The sequence below is a fragment of the Gopherus flavomarginatus genome, chromosome 1 (genome assembly GCF_025201925.1).
Source record: "Gopherus flavomarginatus isolate rGopFla2 chromosome 1, rGopFla2.mat.asm, whole genome shotgun sequence".
NCBI classification, from domain to species: Eukaryota; Metazoa; Chordata; order Testudines; family Testudinidae; genus Gopherus; species Gopherus flavomarginatus.
In genome coordinates, this window is record NC_066617.1 from 303,620,995 (window position 1) to 303,637,744 (window position 16,750).

The 16,750-nt window shown below is 40.0% G+C and overlaps 1 protein-coding gene across 3 annotated transcripts in view; it reads left to right on the forward strand.

Annotated features, from left to right (window-relative positions):
• The window catches only part of DIAPH3 (diaphanous related formin 3), a 555,175-nt gene extending 539,146 nt beyond the window's left edge, over nt 1-16,029 (forward strand). For 2 of the 3 annotated variants that reach the window (XM_050947561.1, XM_050947570.1), the window contains one exon: nt 14,462-16,026. In XM_050947561.1, coding sequence (XP_050803518.1) covers nt 14,462-14,721 — 260 coding nt within the window. In that variant the 3' untranslated portion in view covers nt 14,722-16,026. Of the gene's footprint in view, nt 1-14,461 lie in introns of all 3 variants that reach the window. The other variant, XM_050947581.1, reaches the window with a different exon arrangement.
• Nucleotides 16,030-16,750: the final 721 nt, after the last annotated feature.

Consider the following 16,750-nt stretch of genomic DNA (forward strand, 5'->3'; position numbering starts at 1 on the left):
ACTGTCATTGCTATGGGATGGGGGAAAGAAAATAGATTAGTATGATGGACTGATAAATTGGTTCCAACTCTACATGTATGCATGGTATGGTTAGAGAAGAAATTGGGAGAAAGATTGAATGGATTAGTCAGGGGCAGCTATTTTGAAGATGATTTTTGAGGAGGTAGCAGCAGTAGTCAAGTAAGTGAGAAGAAATTTTATATATTATCTAACCTGAACTGTGAAACCTTTGATTTAGACTGTGTTAAATGGGAAAGTCAAATTACAGTCCAGTGTGATTCATTTTTCCATAAATTAGTTTATTCAGTGCTCGTAATCAAACACATTGTTCGTTGAAAGCAGGGGAAGTTCACACTAAATAAAAGTCAGTCCCCTTTCATGCCATCATTTAGTACTGGCATCCCTCTTTTTTTCCCTCTGAAACAAAGAAAAATATTTTGTATCTCCTGCTTCTGAACACTTAGTAAAATTCAGCTACCTGAATTTATTTATTTGAATGTTTTATTCCTTTAATTCCACACTCTTTCATACCAGGAAGAGCAGCAACTTCTAAATGAATTAAATGCATATAAAAGGTTGGGTTTAAAAAAAAATCCACTATTCAGTAATGCAATTGTGTGCCTCATTAATTCTGGTGGTGTCATCTGTTTTTGATTAGTAAGGTTGTTGAGCATCCATTGTAAAGCCTTAAGGTGCAAGAAATTACATTTCAAACGTATGGTGGCGTCATCTAAGTGCAGTTGACAGTTCATCAGGTGTTTTGGCCATGGCTACAGGGTATAAATGAAATAAGTTGATAGCAGCCCACAGTACTTCTTTTGCAATTCAGGAACATTTTCTAATGCTGCCTTTGTCAATCATAGAAATTGTTGGAAAAACTGTTAAACTAATAAAAAATGACAAAGTATATTAAGTATTTTCTGCTGTGCTGTAGAGGTAGGAGATATATCTTGTATTTTATGAGAGCTATGATGCAATACACAAGGTCGCTGGCTATTGCAATTTTTCTGTTTACTTCTAAAGACTGCTTCTGGATATTAAGAGAGCAATGCAAAGAGCGATAAACAAGACCTCCTCCATAATGAATAATCCTGATTCTACAAACAGCATATTTTTGCTGTTTACTATCACTCCGCTATATTCAGGATAGGAAAGCTGTACTTGAATGATTTCAGTTAGTAATGTCAGAGTACTGGACCTTCTCCATAGAAAGCACATCTCTCTTTTCTGCCATCAGTAGTTAGGTACAGACTCTCAGGGTATGTCTTCACTACCCGCCGTATCGGCGGGTAGCAATCGATTGCTCGGGGATCGATACATCGCGTCTCATCTAGACGCGATATATCGATTCCGTAACTCCACCAACCCGAACGGAGTTGCGGAATCAACAGGGGGAGCCGCGGATATCGATCCCACGCCGTGAGGATGGTGAGTAATTCGATCTTAGATACTTCAACTTCAGCTACGTTATTGACGTAGCTGAAGTTGCGTATCTAAGATCGATTTTCCCCCATAGTGTAGACCAGCCCTCAGTAACATGGTGCAATATGTAGAGCTGCAAGACAATAATTTAGGAAATATTCCCTTAGGCCATTGTAGTATTTGCTCTGTGTAAATCAGAGATTCAATTAGGGAAATCTAATGAGATTACAGTGCATTTCTTTTCTTTCAGTTATAATTTTATCATGTCCTACATTTAAAACGATGATCATGTAAGCATACAGTGCTGTTGTATTAGTCTCTCTCACATATTTGCTGTTTTATTTGTTTAACCAAAAGTGATTCGTGTACTAACAGTGTAAAAATACTTACATAAAAAATCAAGTGTCTTGAGTATCAAGAAAGTAAGTGGGCATTCTGTTGCAATATAATACTATTTAAAATATAGGGTTTTTTTTATTTTAGGTATTTGTCAGTGGTTAAAAAAAATCATACCTTTACCTCAGTAAATCTTGAAGTCATTTGTATTCAGTATTAATTGTCTTATATTCTAGGACTAGGAGGGGGTTAAAAATCTCCCAAGGATCAAGCATACATTTGCTTCCCGAAGTTCATAGCAAATCCCCAGTATTAGTGTTTTTTCTCATTCACGCACTTTACACTTTTTCTCATTCAGAGAAAATAAGTATCCCTTAATAGCCTATGTGTATATCACTGTGTGCTGTTCCATGCTAGATCACCATTTAAACAGTGGAAAGATATTAAGCACAATTTTCCATTAACTGAATTTCCTGAGCTCTGCTGTTCATCAAAATAATTTAGAAAGACTTGGGTCTGGATGATACTAGCTGAATGGCCTTAGGTGATCTGAAGATAATTTTGAATTTGTTTTTTGCACCAGAGATTTGTTTGTTTGAAAGACTATAAATTAATTCTAAAGTGTTCACATTCTATGTTTATAAAACAAAGAAATTATCCCAAAGTCCTTACTCAGACAAAGCTCTCTGGAAGTCAATTCACTAACATGTATTTCAGTAGCAAAAATATAAGAATCTCTAGACAAATCAGATGATCTTGTAACAATTATTTAATAACTTATTTTGATGAACAGCAGTGCTTAGGAAATTCAGATGTGGGAAAACTAAACAATAATCGATTGAATTTTGAAGACAATGAGAGTTTTACCTAATTAAGAACTACAGGATTGAGTCTCCGTTTTGTTGGTCTTTCCATTGTGCTAAGGGTTTAATATCATAAACCCTGTCAGTTAAACAAATGTGTGAAAACAACTGAAGCAAAATTAGTTAGTGATTGTTTTTTTCTTATTTGTCTTTAAAAGAGAACAACATCTGTCAGGTTGCTTTTTCTTGGTTTATCCTGCTGATCAACTCCCTCCCTTCTAGTAGCTATGGTGAGCCAGTCGTGCAGTGGGTTTCTTCTGGCTGTGATTTTAATTACAAAATAACTTTCAGTGTATTTTACAACTCTAGCCATCCTGTTACTAAACAATCTGTGTTTGGGGGGTTTGCATGAACGAAGGAAAGGAGAGTTTGGCTCTATACACTGTCCATGTCAAGGGAAGTAGAGTATGGGAGACTGATCTGGGCAAGTTCTTGGCAGAATAATAATAGTTGGAGGCTTAGCCACATCTATTTAGTCTTGGGTGTTTTCACTTGAACTTTTTCAGATGCAGATGAAATAGGGTTTGTCACAGTGTCACTGCTTGTCCTGTCAGAAGGCATAGTTAAAGAGAAGTCTTGCATATACTCTGAAGGAAGGAAGTCCTGAGTGCATTGTAAACTCCTGTAGGATCTAATATTCAGTGGAGATTCAATGTAGAATGCAAAGCACTGTTCTGAGATGCTCTTGCTTGCCTGTTCCAGTTAGGCTGTTTTATTATAGACCACTTTCCTTTTGACATCCACTGTTAGCCACAAGTACAGAGCAATGCAATGTCCAGCCTTGAAGTGAGAGACAATACATCACTTTGACCATCTCTTTGTCAAAAAGGAGCTGGTAGATTTTTCCTATACTCAAGAAGGTGGAAAAAGGTATTTTTTGCCTCTCCTCTGACACTGGGCATCCAAATAGGGAGCCAAGTCTTACATGGCTGCCACATTGCACACTATCTTGATGATCAATGGGCATATGCCTGTCACTGAAGGAGTAGGCATGCATTCTACTAGAACCTCTAAATGCCTCCCCTCATCTCTCCCTCCATCTACTAACCAATATCACTTCAATTATGCTTGTGTTGTTCATCCGAGTGCTTAGTTCCTCAGGATACTGGGGGAGCTGGGTGATATGTGCTTTAAAAGATTTTGTGTCTATGAAGCCTTTGGGATATGTCCAAGAGCAATGTGTGGAACCATACAAGAGTAGTAAAGTCAAAATCATTAGGATTAACAGTGTATCACCCATGGTTTTTGGTAGCTTTAGCTATAAATTCATAATGTTTGCCTTATTTCCTATAACCAGACTGATTAAGGAAAACATTTTATCACGATTCTCTTTATAACTACTTTTTACAGACTTGAAAACTGTTATCAAATCCCCCTTCTTCTCTTCTCCAAACTAAACAAACCCAAATTTTTATATATTTTCTCATAGGTTATGTTTTGTAGACCTTCAGTCATTTTTGTTGCTCTCCTCTGGTCTTTCTCCAGTTTGTCCACATCATTCCTAAAGTGCCCAGAACTGGACACAGTACTCCATTTGAGGTCTTATCAGTGCTGTGTAGAGTGGAAGTATAACTTCTTGTGTCTTGCTTACAACACTCTGCTAATACATTCCAGAATGATGTTCACTTTTTTAGCAACAGTGTTACACTGTTGACTCACATTTAGTTTGTTATCCGCTATAACCCCAAGATCCTTTTCTGAAGTACTCCTTCTTAGGCAGTCGTTCCCCATTTTGTATTTGTGCAGCTGATTATTCCTTCCTAAGTGAGCTATTTTGCATTTGTCCTTCTTGAATTTCATTCTATTTATTTCAGACCGTTTCTCCAGTTTGTCAAGATCATTTTGAATGTACTAAGGCCATGTCTACACTTACAGGCTTACAGCGACACAGCTATACTGATACAACAAGCTGTGAGAGCGCTCGTGTAGCCATGCTATGTCAATGGGAGACTCTCTCCCGCCAATATACCTACCATCGCTCATTGGGCTGTTTTATTATACGATGGGAGAGCTCTCTCCCATCGGCGTAACGTGGCTACATGAGCGCTCTCACAGCTGTGCCACTGTAAGCTTGTAAGTGTAGACATGGCCTTAGTACAAGTAAGAGAAAGAATCGATCCAGTATTGTGGGGAGAGGACAAGTTTTCCATAGCCTCAGTCTAGGATGCCATTTCTAAAAGGATTGCAATCATTTTGCCAGTGGACTAAAGGCCTTCTTGTCCTGAAGCCCAGCATAATAGTAAGTAGCACAGAAGAGTTCAGACTTATGGTCAGATGTTTGATGCCCAACAGTACTAGCCAACTAGCAATTACAAGTAGCTAAATAGATTTATATGATCTGGTCTCAACATTGCTTTTTTAAGGTGATAAATTACACTCCTTTCTCACCTGTAAATTGCAGTAGGGTCCTAATTCTTTGCTGAAACACAGCAGATGGCAATTTATGAGTTTTTAATCCATTCCCAGGAACCTCTTTTCCAGTTGCAGTGGTATTACAAATCAGACACTAGCCATGCCAGTGCCTCTAGGATGAGGGTATATTTTCTGGCTATAACCAGTACATTTGATGATTCGGGGAGCTGCTATAGCAGCTGGCAGAGATCATCTTGGGGTGAATGAGCCCTATAGGCAACAGTGCATGTGGCACCTTTGAAGCACTGTGTGCAGCAGTAAAGAGGATCCTGAGGGTGTCGTCTTAGCAGAATAAAATTCCCATTTTAATTTTAAAATGAAAAGATTTGGTAGGGTAACAAATGAGTCTTTTGAATTTTTAATTAAAAAGGGACAAGAGTTTCCCTTCCCTCTTCTTAATACCTGCAAAATGACTTTTAAACTTTGACTTGAAATAGAATGAGGCACCAGTGTGACTCCTGTGATGCAAAGAATTCCACCATAACAGAGCAACAGGAGCAAACATCTGATATTTATACTTGGTGGCTGGTAGAAATACCACAGCCAAACAAAGCGAACAGTGATTCTGTGAGAGGCTGTGGGATTGTGTAAGTGTCATAGTTCAAGCTGAGTCTAGATATCCACTGCACATTCTCTGTTTATTCCCTTTCTAACTGTTCATTAGTATGGCCAATTTATTTACAGCTTGGCATGCTTAAAAATAGGAGTAGAATTTTTCTGGAGATTTGTTTGAAAATTTATGAATAAAAGATTTAAAATAGGAGGACATCAAAAATTACTCTATTTTAAAATTATTCCGCCTCCCTTGGTTTATCACCCTACAAGTCTCAACACAGCAAGTATTCCACACCCTCAAGTTCACAGACAGACATTTTCCATGCTCAAGCTTAGGGAACTTTGGCAGATGTCAGACCTCCTAACAGTCCAAGAGAGCAGGGCTCTTCGGTTACAGATGTTAGCAGAGGGCGAAGCTGGCTCTGGGCATCAGCAAACTAAGCAATTGCGTAGGGCCCCAAGCAGCTCGGGGGGAGGGGGAGAATTTGCTTTTTATTATAAGAACTTGGCTGTTTAAGTAGTGGAGGGGAATATTCTTGCTTATGGCCACAGTGGGCTAGCACTGGCACTGACCGAGGGATGAGATTGGGTAGACTCAGGGCATGGAAGAGGACAGAGCTGGAATTGAGCCTGTGAGTGGGGCTGGTTTGCAAATAATCAGGTTTGGAGGAAGCAGGAGAAACAGGTAAAAAGGATCTTACAATAAAAAGCTTAGGACTGGAGCCAGGCACTGAACTGCTATTGGGAAATAAGGACCAGCTGGAGCTTGACAGCAGGGAAAGGCTGAGGGGCTTAGCAAAACAAAAATTTCTGCTCTGGGAAAATCTTTGCATACACAGCAAAAAGAGTTTTAAACTGTCTCTCATGCTTTCACTAGACTGTGCAGAGCTTTTTCCACATGAAGCAGCCTGGCAGTGTATTAAATCAGAATTTTACAGAAAACAAAGGAAAGCCCAAAAGAAAAACAAATCTGTTAAGTTTACCAAGTGGAATTCAGTAGAGGATGTGCTATTAATATGGATATGTAAAAAAAAACTCACTAAAACATATAATTAGGTTATGATTTCTACAGTTTAAAGTACACTTGAGATGAACCTTAACACCCTATTTACACACACAGACCTCACATTGAAACAGTCCAATGCCTAAATAATTTAGTGAAACACAAACACTCACACTAGTTAAAAAGTGTAACTGATTATTATCCATTCATCACACAATGTTCCACAAAAGTCCAGATTCCCAGTTGTGACTAACCATTAAACCTTGGGCACAGCTGAAAGAAGGCACAATTTAGGTGTCTGTGCATACAGACAGCCTGGTCTCAGGTGTGGTATACAGCAGCAGCCATTCTGTCAGCTGGGGTTTGACAGGGTGCAGAGAGGGCCTACTCACACTCTCTAAGGCTACAGCTACACTCAGAGCTGGGGGGCGTGATTTCCAGCTTGCACAGAGATACCCGAGCTAGCTCTGCTTGAGCTAACGCACTAAAAATAGCCATGTAGCCGGGGTAACGTAGGCAGTGGTGAGTGGTGGCAGCGTGAGTTAGCCCTCCCCAGTATATAGCCATGGGGTCCAGACTGGTTTGTGCTGGGAGAGACTAGCCCATGCCGCCACTCGTGCTGCCTGTGCTATGCAACTACACTACTATTTTTTAGCACAATAGCTCAAGCAGAACTAACGTGGGTACCTCTGTGTGCATTGGGAATCATACCCCAGCTCCAAGTATAAACATACTCTAAAGCAGCAACCAAAGTTAGAGGTGTCAGTATAGACTCTCGCTTCTGGAGGATTCCTCTGTTCTAGGGGAACCACCTAGTTTAAGTCTTCTTTGCTCCTGGGAAAATGCACACAGTAGACTTAACAGATCTGAGAATTAGCCCCTGATACATTAATACCCTGCTCTTATTCATACCAATGTTGTAAAAGTGTAGTTACTCAAACAAGCATACACAATCCACAAAAATTTAGCATTTCAGTACTACCTAAATGAATCTCTCTCAGATTTCTCTTGAGGATCCATCACTGATGTATATGAGCATCTCCCAAGAGCACTCTTTTCCTGCTGAGAGAAATAATTCTATATATACTTAATTAGACAAAACATTAGAGACAAAGCTAAATATATAAACATAACTTACACCCATCATTAAAATAGGGCCGTTACATTAAACAGGAACTACTTGTGTAATAACCATCAAATTTGATGCAGCTGAGCAAATAAAACACATATACACTCTATTATCCAAACTTTATTTAAAAGGCCTGGGCAACACCCATTAAAATTAAAAAAAAAGAGAGGGAAATGCTATTATTTTCTGTGGGAGTTTGGAGTGGGCCCTTAAAAAAGTAACACAATTCTAGGAGCAGAGTTAAGTTTGTTTGGGAGTTGGCTATTGAAAATGTCTCTGTTTGAATTAGGTGATAAGGGTGTTATCAGAATTTCTTAAACAGATGTGTATGCCTTCTCTTTGAAGCTGCTTAGCAACCTTAACTGAAATTTAACAAAATTGTTTGCTTTATGATCCTCAATGGCTGCCTTTTGGTTTCTAGATACAATTGAAGGCATTGTTTTTGACTTATTATAAAAGCTGTAAATGGCCTGGAACATACCTACCTGAGACCACCTCTTTCCTCATGCCATGGATGATATGAAGGCTGGAGCCCCCTTACTATAAAATAAGGACTACTGGTGGGATGATCTCTATGGGTCTCTCTGATTCTGGAACTCAGTCCAACCACTTCATCTAACATAGACAGAATCTGCTGAACTTTAAGGCATTGTGCAAACCCTAATTATTTGGCACTGGAGGAACAGACAATATTTTTCAATGTCCTTTTTTCTGTCTCGCTGGGAGGAGCTTGATTAAACTGAGGAAGTTGTGCACTGTAACTGCTGAATATTGACAAAAGAGGCTAGAGCTGTGACTAGATTATCTAAGAAATATCCATATAAAATAGTTGAAGAATATTGTAGTGTGATGCAGAGGTGGAAAACTATAAACTCAGGACCTAGCTAAACTGAGATTCAAAGAGGAGTACGAGATATGACCACACAAATCAGATTAACTTCAATTTTCAAATGATAAAAGACAATTAGTAGATTTAGCCACACGTTTCATTAAAATTAATGTAATTCGTGCAGTTAAAACCCATAGTCGACTTTCAACATTTCAAACCTAATGTCCAAAAAAAATCTAGATTAGGCCCAGGTCCATAGAGGGACTTCAGGGATCTGACATTCAGTGTTGCAACACCTAACTTTTAGGCACCTTGCCATCCAATGTAATCCACAAACCCTTGATTAGGTATCTAAGCTCCCTTTACAATGCACAGAGAGAGAGAGACAACTGAGAATGGGATCCACAAAAGCCAGCATACTAGGGAGGGAGTCACTTAACCTGGCCAATAGCAGATTCCAACAAGACAGGTCTGTCCTAAACCCTGTTCCTCCTAGGGAGTTAGGCAACTAAGTCCAAGCAAGAGGGAGGTGCCTATCCCTGCTTGAGATCCACAGACATCTGAAGTCAGGCATCAAAGCCATTTCTGGCAAGAACAGCAGTGGTGCACACCCACTTGATGCAAAATGGCAAGGTAGGAGCGGGAGAGGAGGATGCAATGCACATGAAGCAGCAATATGCATGCCAGAGGCAGAAACATAGGCCCCTAGGGGGCTTTTACAGCAAAAATTAGTGAGTTTAGTCATCTGTGGTTAGGTGGCAGCTTAGTGGTGGTTTTGTGAACCACGGTGGCACCTAAATCTGAGTTTTAGATACCTAAGTTCCTTTGTGGATCTGGACCATTGTATTAAAGGGTGACAGATATAGGTCTTTCAAATATACCATTCTCCAGCTTTGGAAAGTTCAGCTTATCTTCCACTTAGCTCCCTAGCCCAGGACGTACCTTCTCAAGCCATCTTTGGATTTCCTAGAGTTGGTTCACTCTCCTATTGAAGAGTATCTGTGAGACGTATCAGAAGCCTTTAAATCTGGGAGAGACAGGCATTTTCAGCTCTATCATTGTTGTTTGGAACTGATCATTACAGACAGCTCATTCTCCAGTGAAGTCAATGGGACATAAATTTATGCTTAAATATTTCACTGAAACAGGGCCTCATTGTTTTAAAAGCTTCTTTGTTTGCAGCATTGTAAGAGATCAAGGTCAGAGTTCACATGTTTACTAAGCTTATTTGTATGTAGTAGGTGGCCCCTCCAGGTCAGCTTGAAGCACAAATCAAGATTTATATCAGAACAGTTCTTTCAATACCTTTAGCTAAGGCCTGGTCTACACTACACGTTTAAACCGGATTTAGCAGTGTTAAGCTGATTTAACCCTGCACCCATCCACACGACGAGACCCTTTATATCGATATAAAGGGCTCTTTAAACTGGTTTCTGTACTCCTCCCCGACGAGAGGAGTAGTGCTAAAATCGGTATTGTCATGTCGGATTAGGGTTAGTGTGGCCACAAATCGATGGTATTGGCCTCCAGGCGTTATCCCACAGTGCACCATTGTGACCGCTCTGGAAAGCAATCTGAACTCGGATGCACTGGCCAGGTAGACAGGAAAAGCCCCACGAACTTTTGAATTTCATTTCCTGTTTGCCCATCATGGAGCTCTGATCAGCACAGGTGGCGATGCAGTCCCAAATCCAAAAAGAGCTCCAGCATGGACCGTACGGGACATACAGGAGCTGATTGCTGTTTGGGGAGACAAATCTGTTCTATCAGAGCTCCGTTACAGAAGACGAAATGCCAAAGCATTTGAAAAAATCTCCAGGCTATGATACAGAGTCCACAGCATGGTGCTGTGTGACAAGCGTAATGGAAAGCCAAAGAATGAAATGGACGCTCATGGAGGGAGGGAGGGGGTACTGAGGACTCCAGCTATCCCACAGTCCCCACAGTCTCCGAAAAGTATTTGCATTCTTGGCTGAGCTCCCAATGCCTGAAGGGTCAAAAACATTTTCCCAGGTGTTTCCGGGTATATGTCGTCAATTTACACCCTTCCCCCCCCCCCGAAAGAAAAGGGGAAAAAAAAACGTTTCTCACCTTTTTTCAATGTCACCCTATGTCTACTGCATGCTGCTGGTAGACAGGGTGCTGCAGCGCTGAACACCAGCATCCCCTTCCTGATGGCAGATAATACAATATGACTGATATCCGTCTTCATCATCAGCCTGTGAGTGCTCCTAGCTGGCCTCGGTGAGGTCGGCCGGGGGCACCTGGGTGAAAATGGGAATGACTCCCGGTCATCCCCAGCAGATGGTACAGAATGGCTAGTAACCGTCTTCATCATGGAGGCTGAGTGCTATCATCTCCCCCTTTTCATGTCTAAAGAAAAGATTCTGTACTGCCTGGACTATCATAGCAGCGGGGGGCTGGGCTCCTCTCCCTTGCCACCCTTTTAATGTCCTGCCTGGACTATCATAGCAGCTGGAGGCTTCCTCCCCTTCATTTTATCTCACTAATAAGTTAATGTTTCTTATTCCTGCATTCTTTATTACTTCATCACACAAATGGGGGGACACTGCCATGGTAGCCCAGGAGGGTTGGGGGAGGAGGGAAGCAACAAGTGGGTTTCTTGCAGGGGCATCCCCTAGAATGGCATGCAGCTCATCATTTCTGGGGAAATCTGGGGCTCTGACACGGAGCAGCTGTGCTCTCTGGTTCTCTAGTACACCTGCCCCATATTCTAGGCAGGACTGACTCTATTTTTAGACAAAACATAAAGAAGGGAATGACCGGGGAGTCATTCCCATTTTTGTCCATATGCCCCCAGCCAACCTCAGCGAGGCTAGCCAGGAGCACCCATGACAGCAGCAGACGGTACAGAACAACTGATAACCACCATCTCATTGCCAATTTACAATGGCATGGCAGATGGTGCAATAGGGATGGCAACCGTCTCTGCTACATTGCAAAGGCAAATGAATGCTGCTGTGTAGCACTGCAGTACTGCCTCTGTCAGCAGCATCCAGTACACATAGGGTGACAGTGACAAAAGGCAAAACAGGCTCCATGGTTGCCATGTTATGGCATCTGCCAGGGCAATCCAGGGGAAAAAGGGCGCAAAATGATTGTCTGCCGTTGCTTTCACGGAGAAAGGATTGAGTGATGACATTTACCCAGAATCACCCACGACACTGTTTTTGCACCATCATGCATTGGGATCTCAACCCAGAATTTCAGTGGGCGGGGGAGACTGTGGGAACTATGGGATAGCTGAGAGATAGCTACTCACAGTGCAACGCTCCAGAAATCGACGCTAGCCTCAGTACATGGACGCACACCCCTGAATTAATGTGCTTAGTGTGGCCGCATGCACCCGACTTTATACAATCTGTTTTACAAAAACCGGTTTATGTAAAATCAGAATAATCCCGTAGTGTAGGCATACCCTGAGAAAACTGGACCTCAGGCTGCAGTTTTCAAAGGAGTGCCTAATACATGTAGGCTCTTCTGAAAATCCCAACTTCATTCTTTAGTGTTTGCAGGCCAGCATATATCAAGCCCTAACATCTCTTAAGAAAAAGAAAGAAAGAAAGAAAGTTTCAGAAAATTACAGGTTCCTTCTCTTCCCCTTTTCCCCCCCACCCCCTCATCATCTTTTTGACCAACAGAATATGAACAGCAGCAAAGGTTAGGGGCACTCTGTATATCGATATAGACAATGTAGTCCTACAGGATCTTAAAGCCCCCAGAGATGTGTGCAGATTCATTATAATACAATTATTAAATGGAGAAATATATATAAACATGTAAATACTACAATTATTTTAAATTGTATATAATGTGTGTATATGCGTGGTCTCACTTGCCGAAAGCTCTTTTCCTTTGGCCTTGTGTGTTACAGGGAGACTCAATGTGTGCAACTATAGTCATGTGGATTATTGTGTTATTTCCAACATACTATATATATATAAAAAAAAATAGAGCTTAACTGTTCAGCTAAGTGAAAACTGCAGCTCTATTAGATTTTAAGTAACAATTGTCCATCTGATATCGAAGGAGAAAGGAGGGTATTTATTTTCTTCCAACAGCCAAAAGGTGATGATACTAATAAAATTCATTGAGATTGTCCAAGATAGCGTGTAAAATACTCATCCATCACTGTGAGCCCCTGGTCAGGGAATGACAGTGCAGTAAATATCTTCAGCAGCTGCCTTGGAATGTACAAGCTGTTTTCGGTAGGAATTTTCAGCACTCACATAAAACACACTGTCATGAGTGACTGCATGTGCTCCAAAGTCATTACTATTGGGATGATGGAACATCTTTCAGTGAATAACCAAAAAACTTTAAATGTCATGTCAAGTTTGTTGAAGCCATTTTCAAGCCTCATTCAAGGTTACATGAATATTGAGTATGCCTGTTTTTAAAAAGTATAAGATCAATGAGAGAGATCACTCAAAAGGCTGCTAGATGGAAGAGTCACTTGATTTAGGAAAAAAAAAAAGTAAATTTGTCTAGTCCTCTTTGGGAAAGTCAATCAGGCAGAGCCATTTATTCATCAGCCTGTGCAACTCAATCTTACAGCTGGTGAGATTAGTCAAGCTTGCTGTCACTTAGTTGTAAATAGCCACAAAGAGACCAGAAAGGAAAGAAAGTAGATTATCTTGGATGATTAAATTACAATACAATTTTGATTTATTTAACGTTTTAAAAATCTGTCTGACAAATTCTAAATTATATATATATTAAAAAAGACAAGGTGGGTGATGTAATATCTTTTATTGGACCAACTTCGGCTGGTAAAAAAGGCAAGCTTTTGAGTTCCACTGAGCTCTTCTTCAGGTCTCGGAAAGGTAATCAGAATGCCACAGATTACAAGGACAAGATGGAACAGATTGTTAAACATAAAGAGATAAATTGCAGGAAACCATTCAAAATGAAGTGGGCAATTAACATTTCAGCAGTCATAGGTCAAAGGAGAGTTAGTGGGTTACAGATTGTTGTAATGAGACATAAACCTAGTCTCGCTACTGAGTCAATGATTTCTAATGTCTAGAAGAGGTATGAATTTAGGCTCTGAGGCTCACCTTTTGAAGGTATTTTGTAGGTTTCCTTTGAGGACGAGGACTGAGAGATCAGATGTGGAATGATCATTTTGTGAAGCACGTCCCCCCACAAGTGATAGGGTGTTTTTGTCTTTCATAATTTTTATCCGAGTTCATTGGAGAGCACAGCGATAGTCTGAATTCCCCCACACACTTGTTGGGGTATTTGATGCACTGGATGAGGTACACCACATGTGACAGGCATCAGTAGGACCCATTCATCTGGAAAAGGGTGCTATGGAGGTTATTGATCATTGTGGCAGTGGATGTTTAGCTGCAGGTTTTGCATCTTATGTTTATGGCAGGGTCTGGTGCTGCTTTCAGTTGATGGATCCTGGTCTGTGAGGAGATAGCCAAACTCATAATCAGAAGCTATGTTGGGAGGGTTGTTTGAATGCCAGAAGAGGGGGTTTAGGAACGATTTCTTTCAGGATGTGGTCCCCATCAAGTATGGGTTGTAATTGTATGATGATACCCTATATGGGTTCCATGTGGTGTGCTAGGTGATAACAAGGTGTAGGGGGGTGTTCTGTATCAAAGCCGGTTCTGCTGGTGAATCTGCTTCGCTGATGGAGTGTCCTTGTTTAGTGAAGGCAGTTTTCGGTATGTTAAGGCATGTATCCTGGACTTTTTCCTCAGAGCATTTTCTATAGTAACTGAGTGCATCGCTGTAGATAAGATTTCTTGGTGTATCTGGGGTATTTGCTCTATCTGCGGATATAAGAGTGGTGATCCATGGGTTTCCTGTATATAGTTGTCTGTAGGGTTCTGTTGGTGAATAAGATGAAACTTTTATTTTCTTCTCTTCTACAGAGAACCAGAAAGCACACCTAGAAAAGTCGCATTCAAACCACAGTATCAATTTCAACTTCACAAGGACTCCAATCACCAAGGAGTTTAATTATGACATGGAAGCTAATTCCTCTATAGCAAGGAGCAAGGCTGTTGGAAGAAAGGAGGCCTACAATGGAGAAAGCAACAGAGAAAAGGAAATGGAGCTCGTTGGCTCTACTTCCAAAGGAGAAGTTGTTCCTGAAGTAGAGGCTTTGCTGGCAAGATTGCGCGCATTGTAAATTAATCCTATAAAACTGATTAAGCAATCACTAAAGACAAGCTATAATAAGCTGCTACATTTTTAAAATACGCATTTATTTTTCATGACTGACATTTACACACTTCTTTATTCCAAACTTCACATATTTTATATCTAAAATACAAATGTGTAATGCTTTGCCTATGAATTTGAGCCCATGGTTTATGCATAACTATAAGAAGGCTTGTACGTGTTTCTACCTACCGACAATCTGTTCTAATGTATCTGGAGCAACAGATGCTGAATTACCCCAAGAAACAATTATTTTAGTATCCAGACTTCTGAACACAATGTTATGAGAACTTTTCTCCACAACACACAATACATTTTTAAATAGTTTTAAACCATTATGTTTGGTCATTATCTAGGACTAATAAAAAGCTGCAGAACCAACCTGTATATTTTTCTATTTTATTTCTATGTATCACCTGCAGTGTAATTTTTAGCACCTAAGGAAGTTCATTATTGCATCATATTAAATGCTTATGGAGGAAAATGTATACTATGTAAATTTCTCATGGCCATGTTTTAATTCACTTTAATCTAAATAAGAACACCAAAGAAATGTTGAATCGTTTACGCATTAACTAAATGGTAACATGAACAGAAACTTACATCTATGCAAGAAATGTATTTTATGTATGACTGATATTTCATTGCTGTTAAACTTTTTTGGATGATTGTATAAAACCAATGTACAAAAGTTTTATGAATACAGTGTTGCAATTGTGTATATAGGATAGAAGCTTCTTATTTTATAAGTAGCTACCAAAATAATTTTTCACTATTTTTGCTTGAGTAAACATAATATTGCAATAATAATATAAAGAACACCTAATGGCAGAGACTTCTACAATTGGTTTTCAACAAACTCATTTAGCAATAGCATGTACAATCTCATCTGCTGGCACAGGAGGAATCTCACAGACAATTGCATCTCCATTTTAACACAAGTCATTGTACACTGTTACACGTACACTAACATTTATTAATTGCACATCACCATGAAAAAAGCTTGCTACCTATACTATCAACTTGGAAGCCACTATTAGGACATTTGGTCTTTTTTTTCAAGTTCCTACTAATCAGAATGTATTCAGTGACTAATCTCTCGCTTCCAAATACTCTTTTTTTCTTTATAAATGAGTCAGTTAAATGAAGCCAGTGTTTCAAAGCTCTGGTGCTTTTTATTTCCTTGTTTAAGTTGCCTTCTTATTTCCTGCAAAAAATAAAGTTAATTAATTAGAACTCTGAAACTGGCCTGTTTTGGGGCATGGAATGTTTTTTATTCATCACAGGAATTAGTCTTATGGTTCAGGGGCTGCTGAAACTATCATTATACCCTCTAGTTATACTCCCCACTTTAGTAAAAATGAATGTAAAGCGTAAGAAGAGCTCAGATACAGGCAAATCCTACCAGACTTAGGATTTCAGTTTGCCAGAGCTTCAGCGCCACTTAAGAACCATGGAAGGAGTAATCACATTGAGAAAGCACTTTTTGCTGGCTCCAGTTAGTGTGGAAGAGCCACAGGATCAGTGTTTAATACATAGTGGATGGACAGCAGCTACTAGTCCCAAGAATGGACTAGAAAACCAAATTCATGTTGAGATGAATTTCATATCCACCCACACCTGATTATTAGGGTTGCAAAGCCCCATGCTCCTCCCCAGTTATCAGGATTTGATACCCATCACCTCTACTTATCCTAAGACTGGATCTTTACGGGTAAGGGATGAATTTAAGACTCATTGGGACAGACATTCATGTATGATATTTACTATATAAGAATTAAAAAAAAAATCTACTTTTGACAGACTTAAGTAGACAGGTCACCAAGACACTTTCACCAATATAAACAAAACTTGTGATGGGAGGGGGAAGTCTCACTAATCTTTAGATGGCTTATGCTGCTGAAAATAGGACCAAAAAAGCCCCCAAAACTAACCATAATAATAAAGGTTGGGTGTAGAGAATAGTAGTACTGGAGAACTGCCGCTGAAATATTACA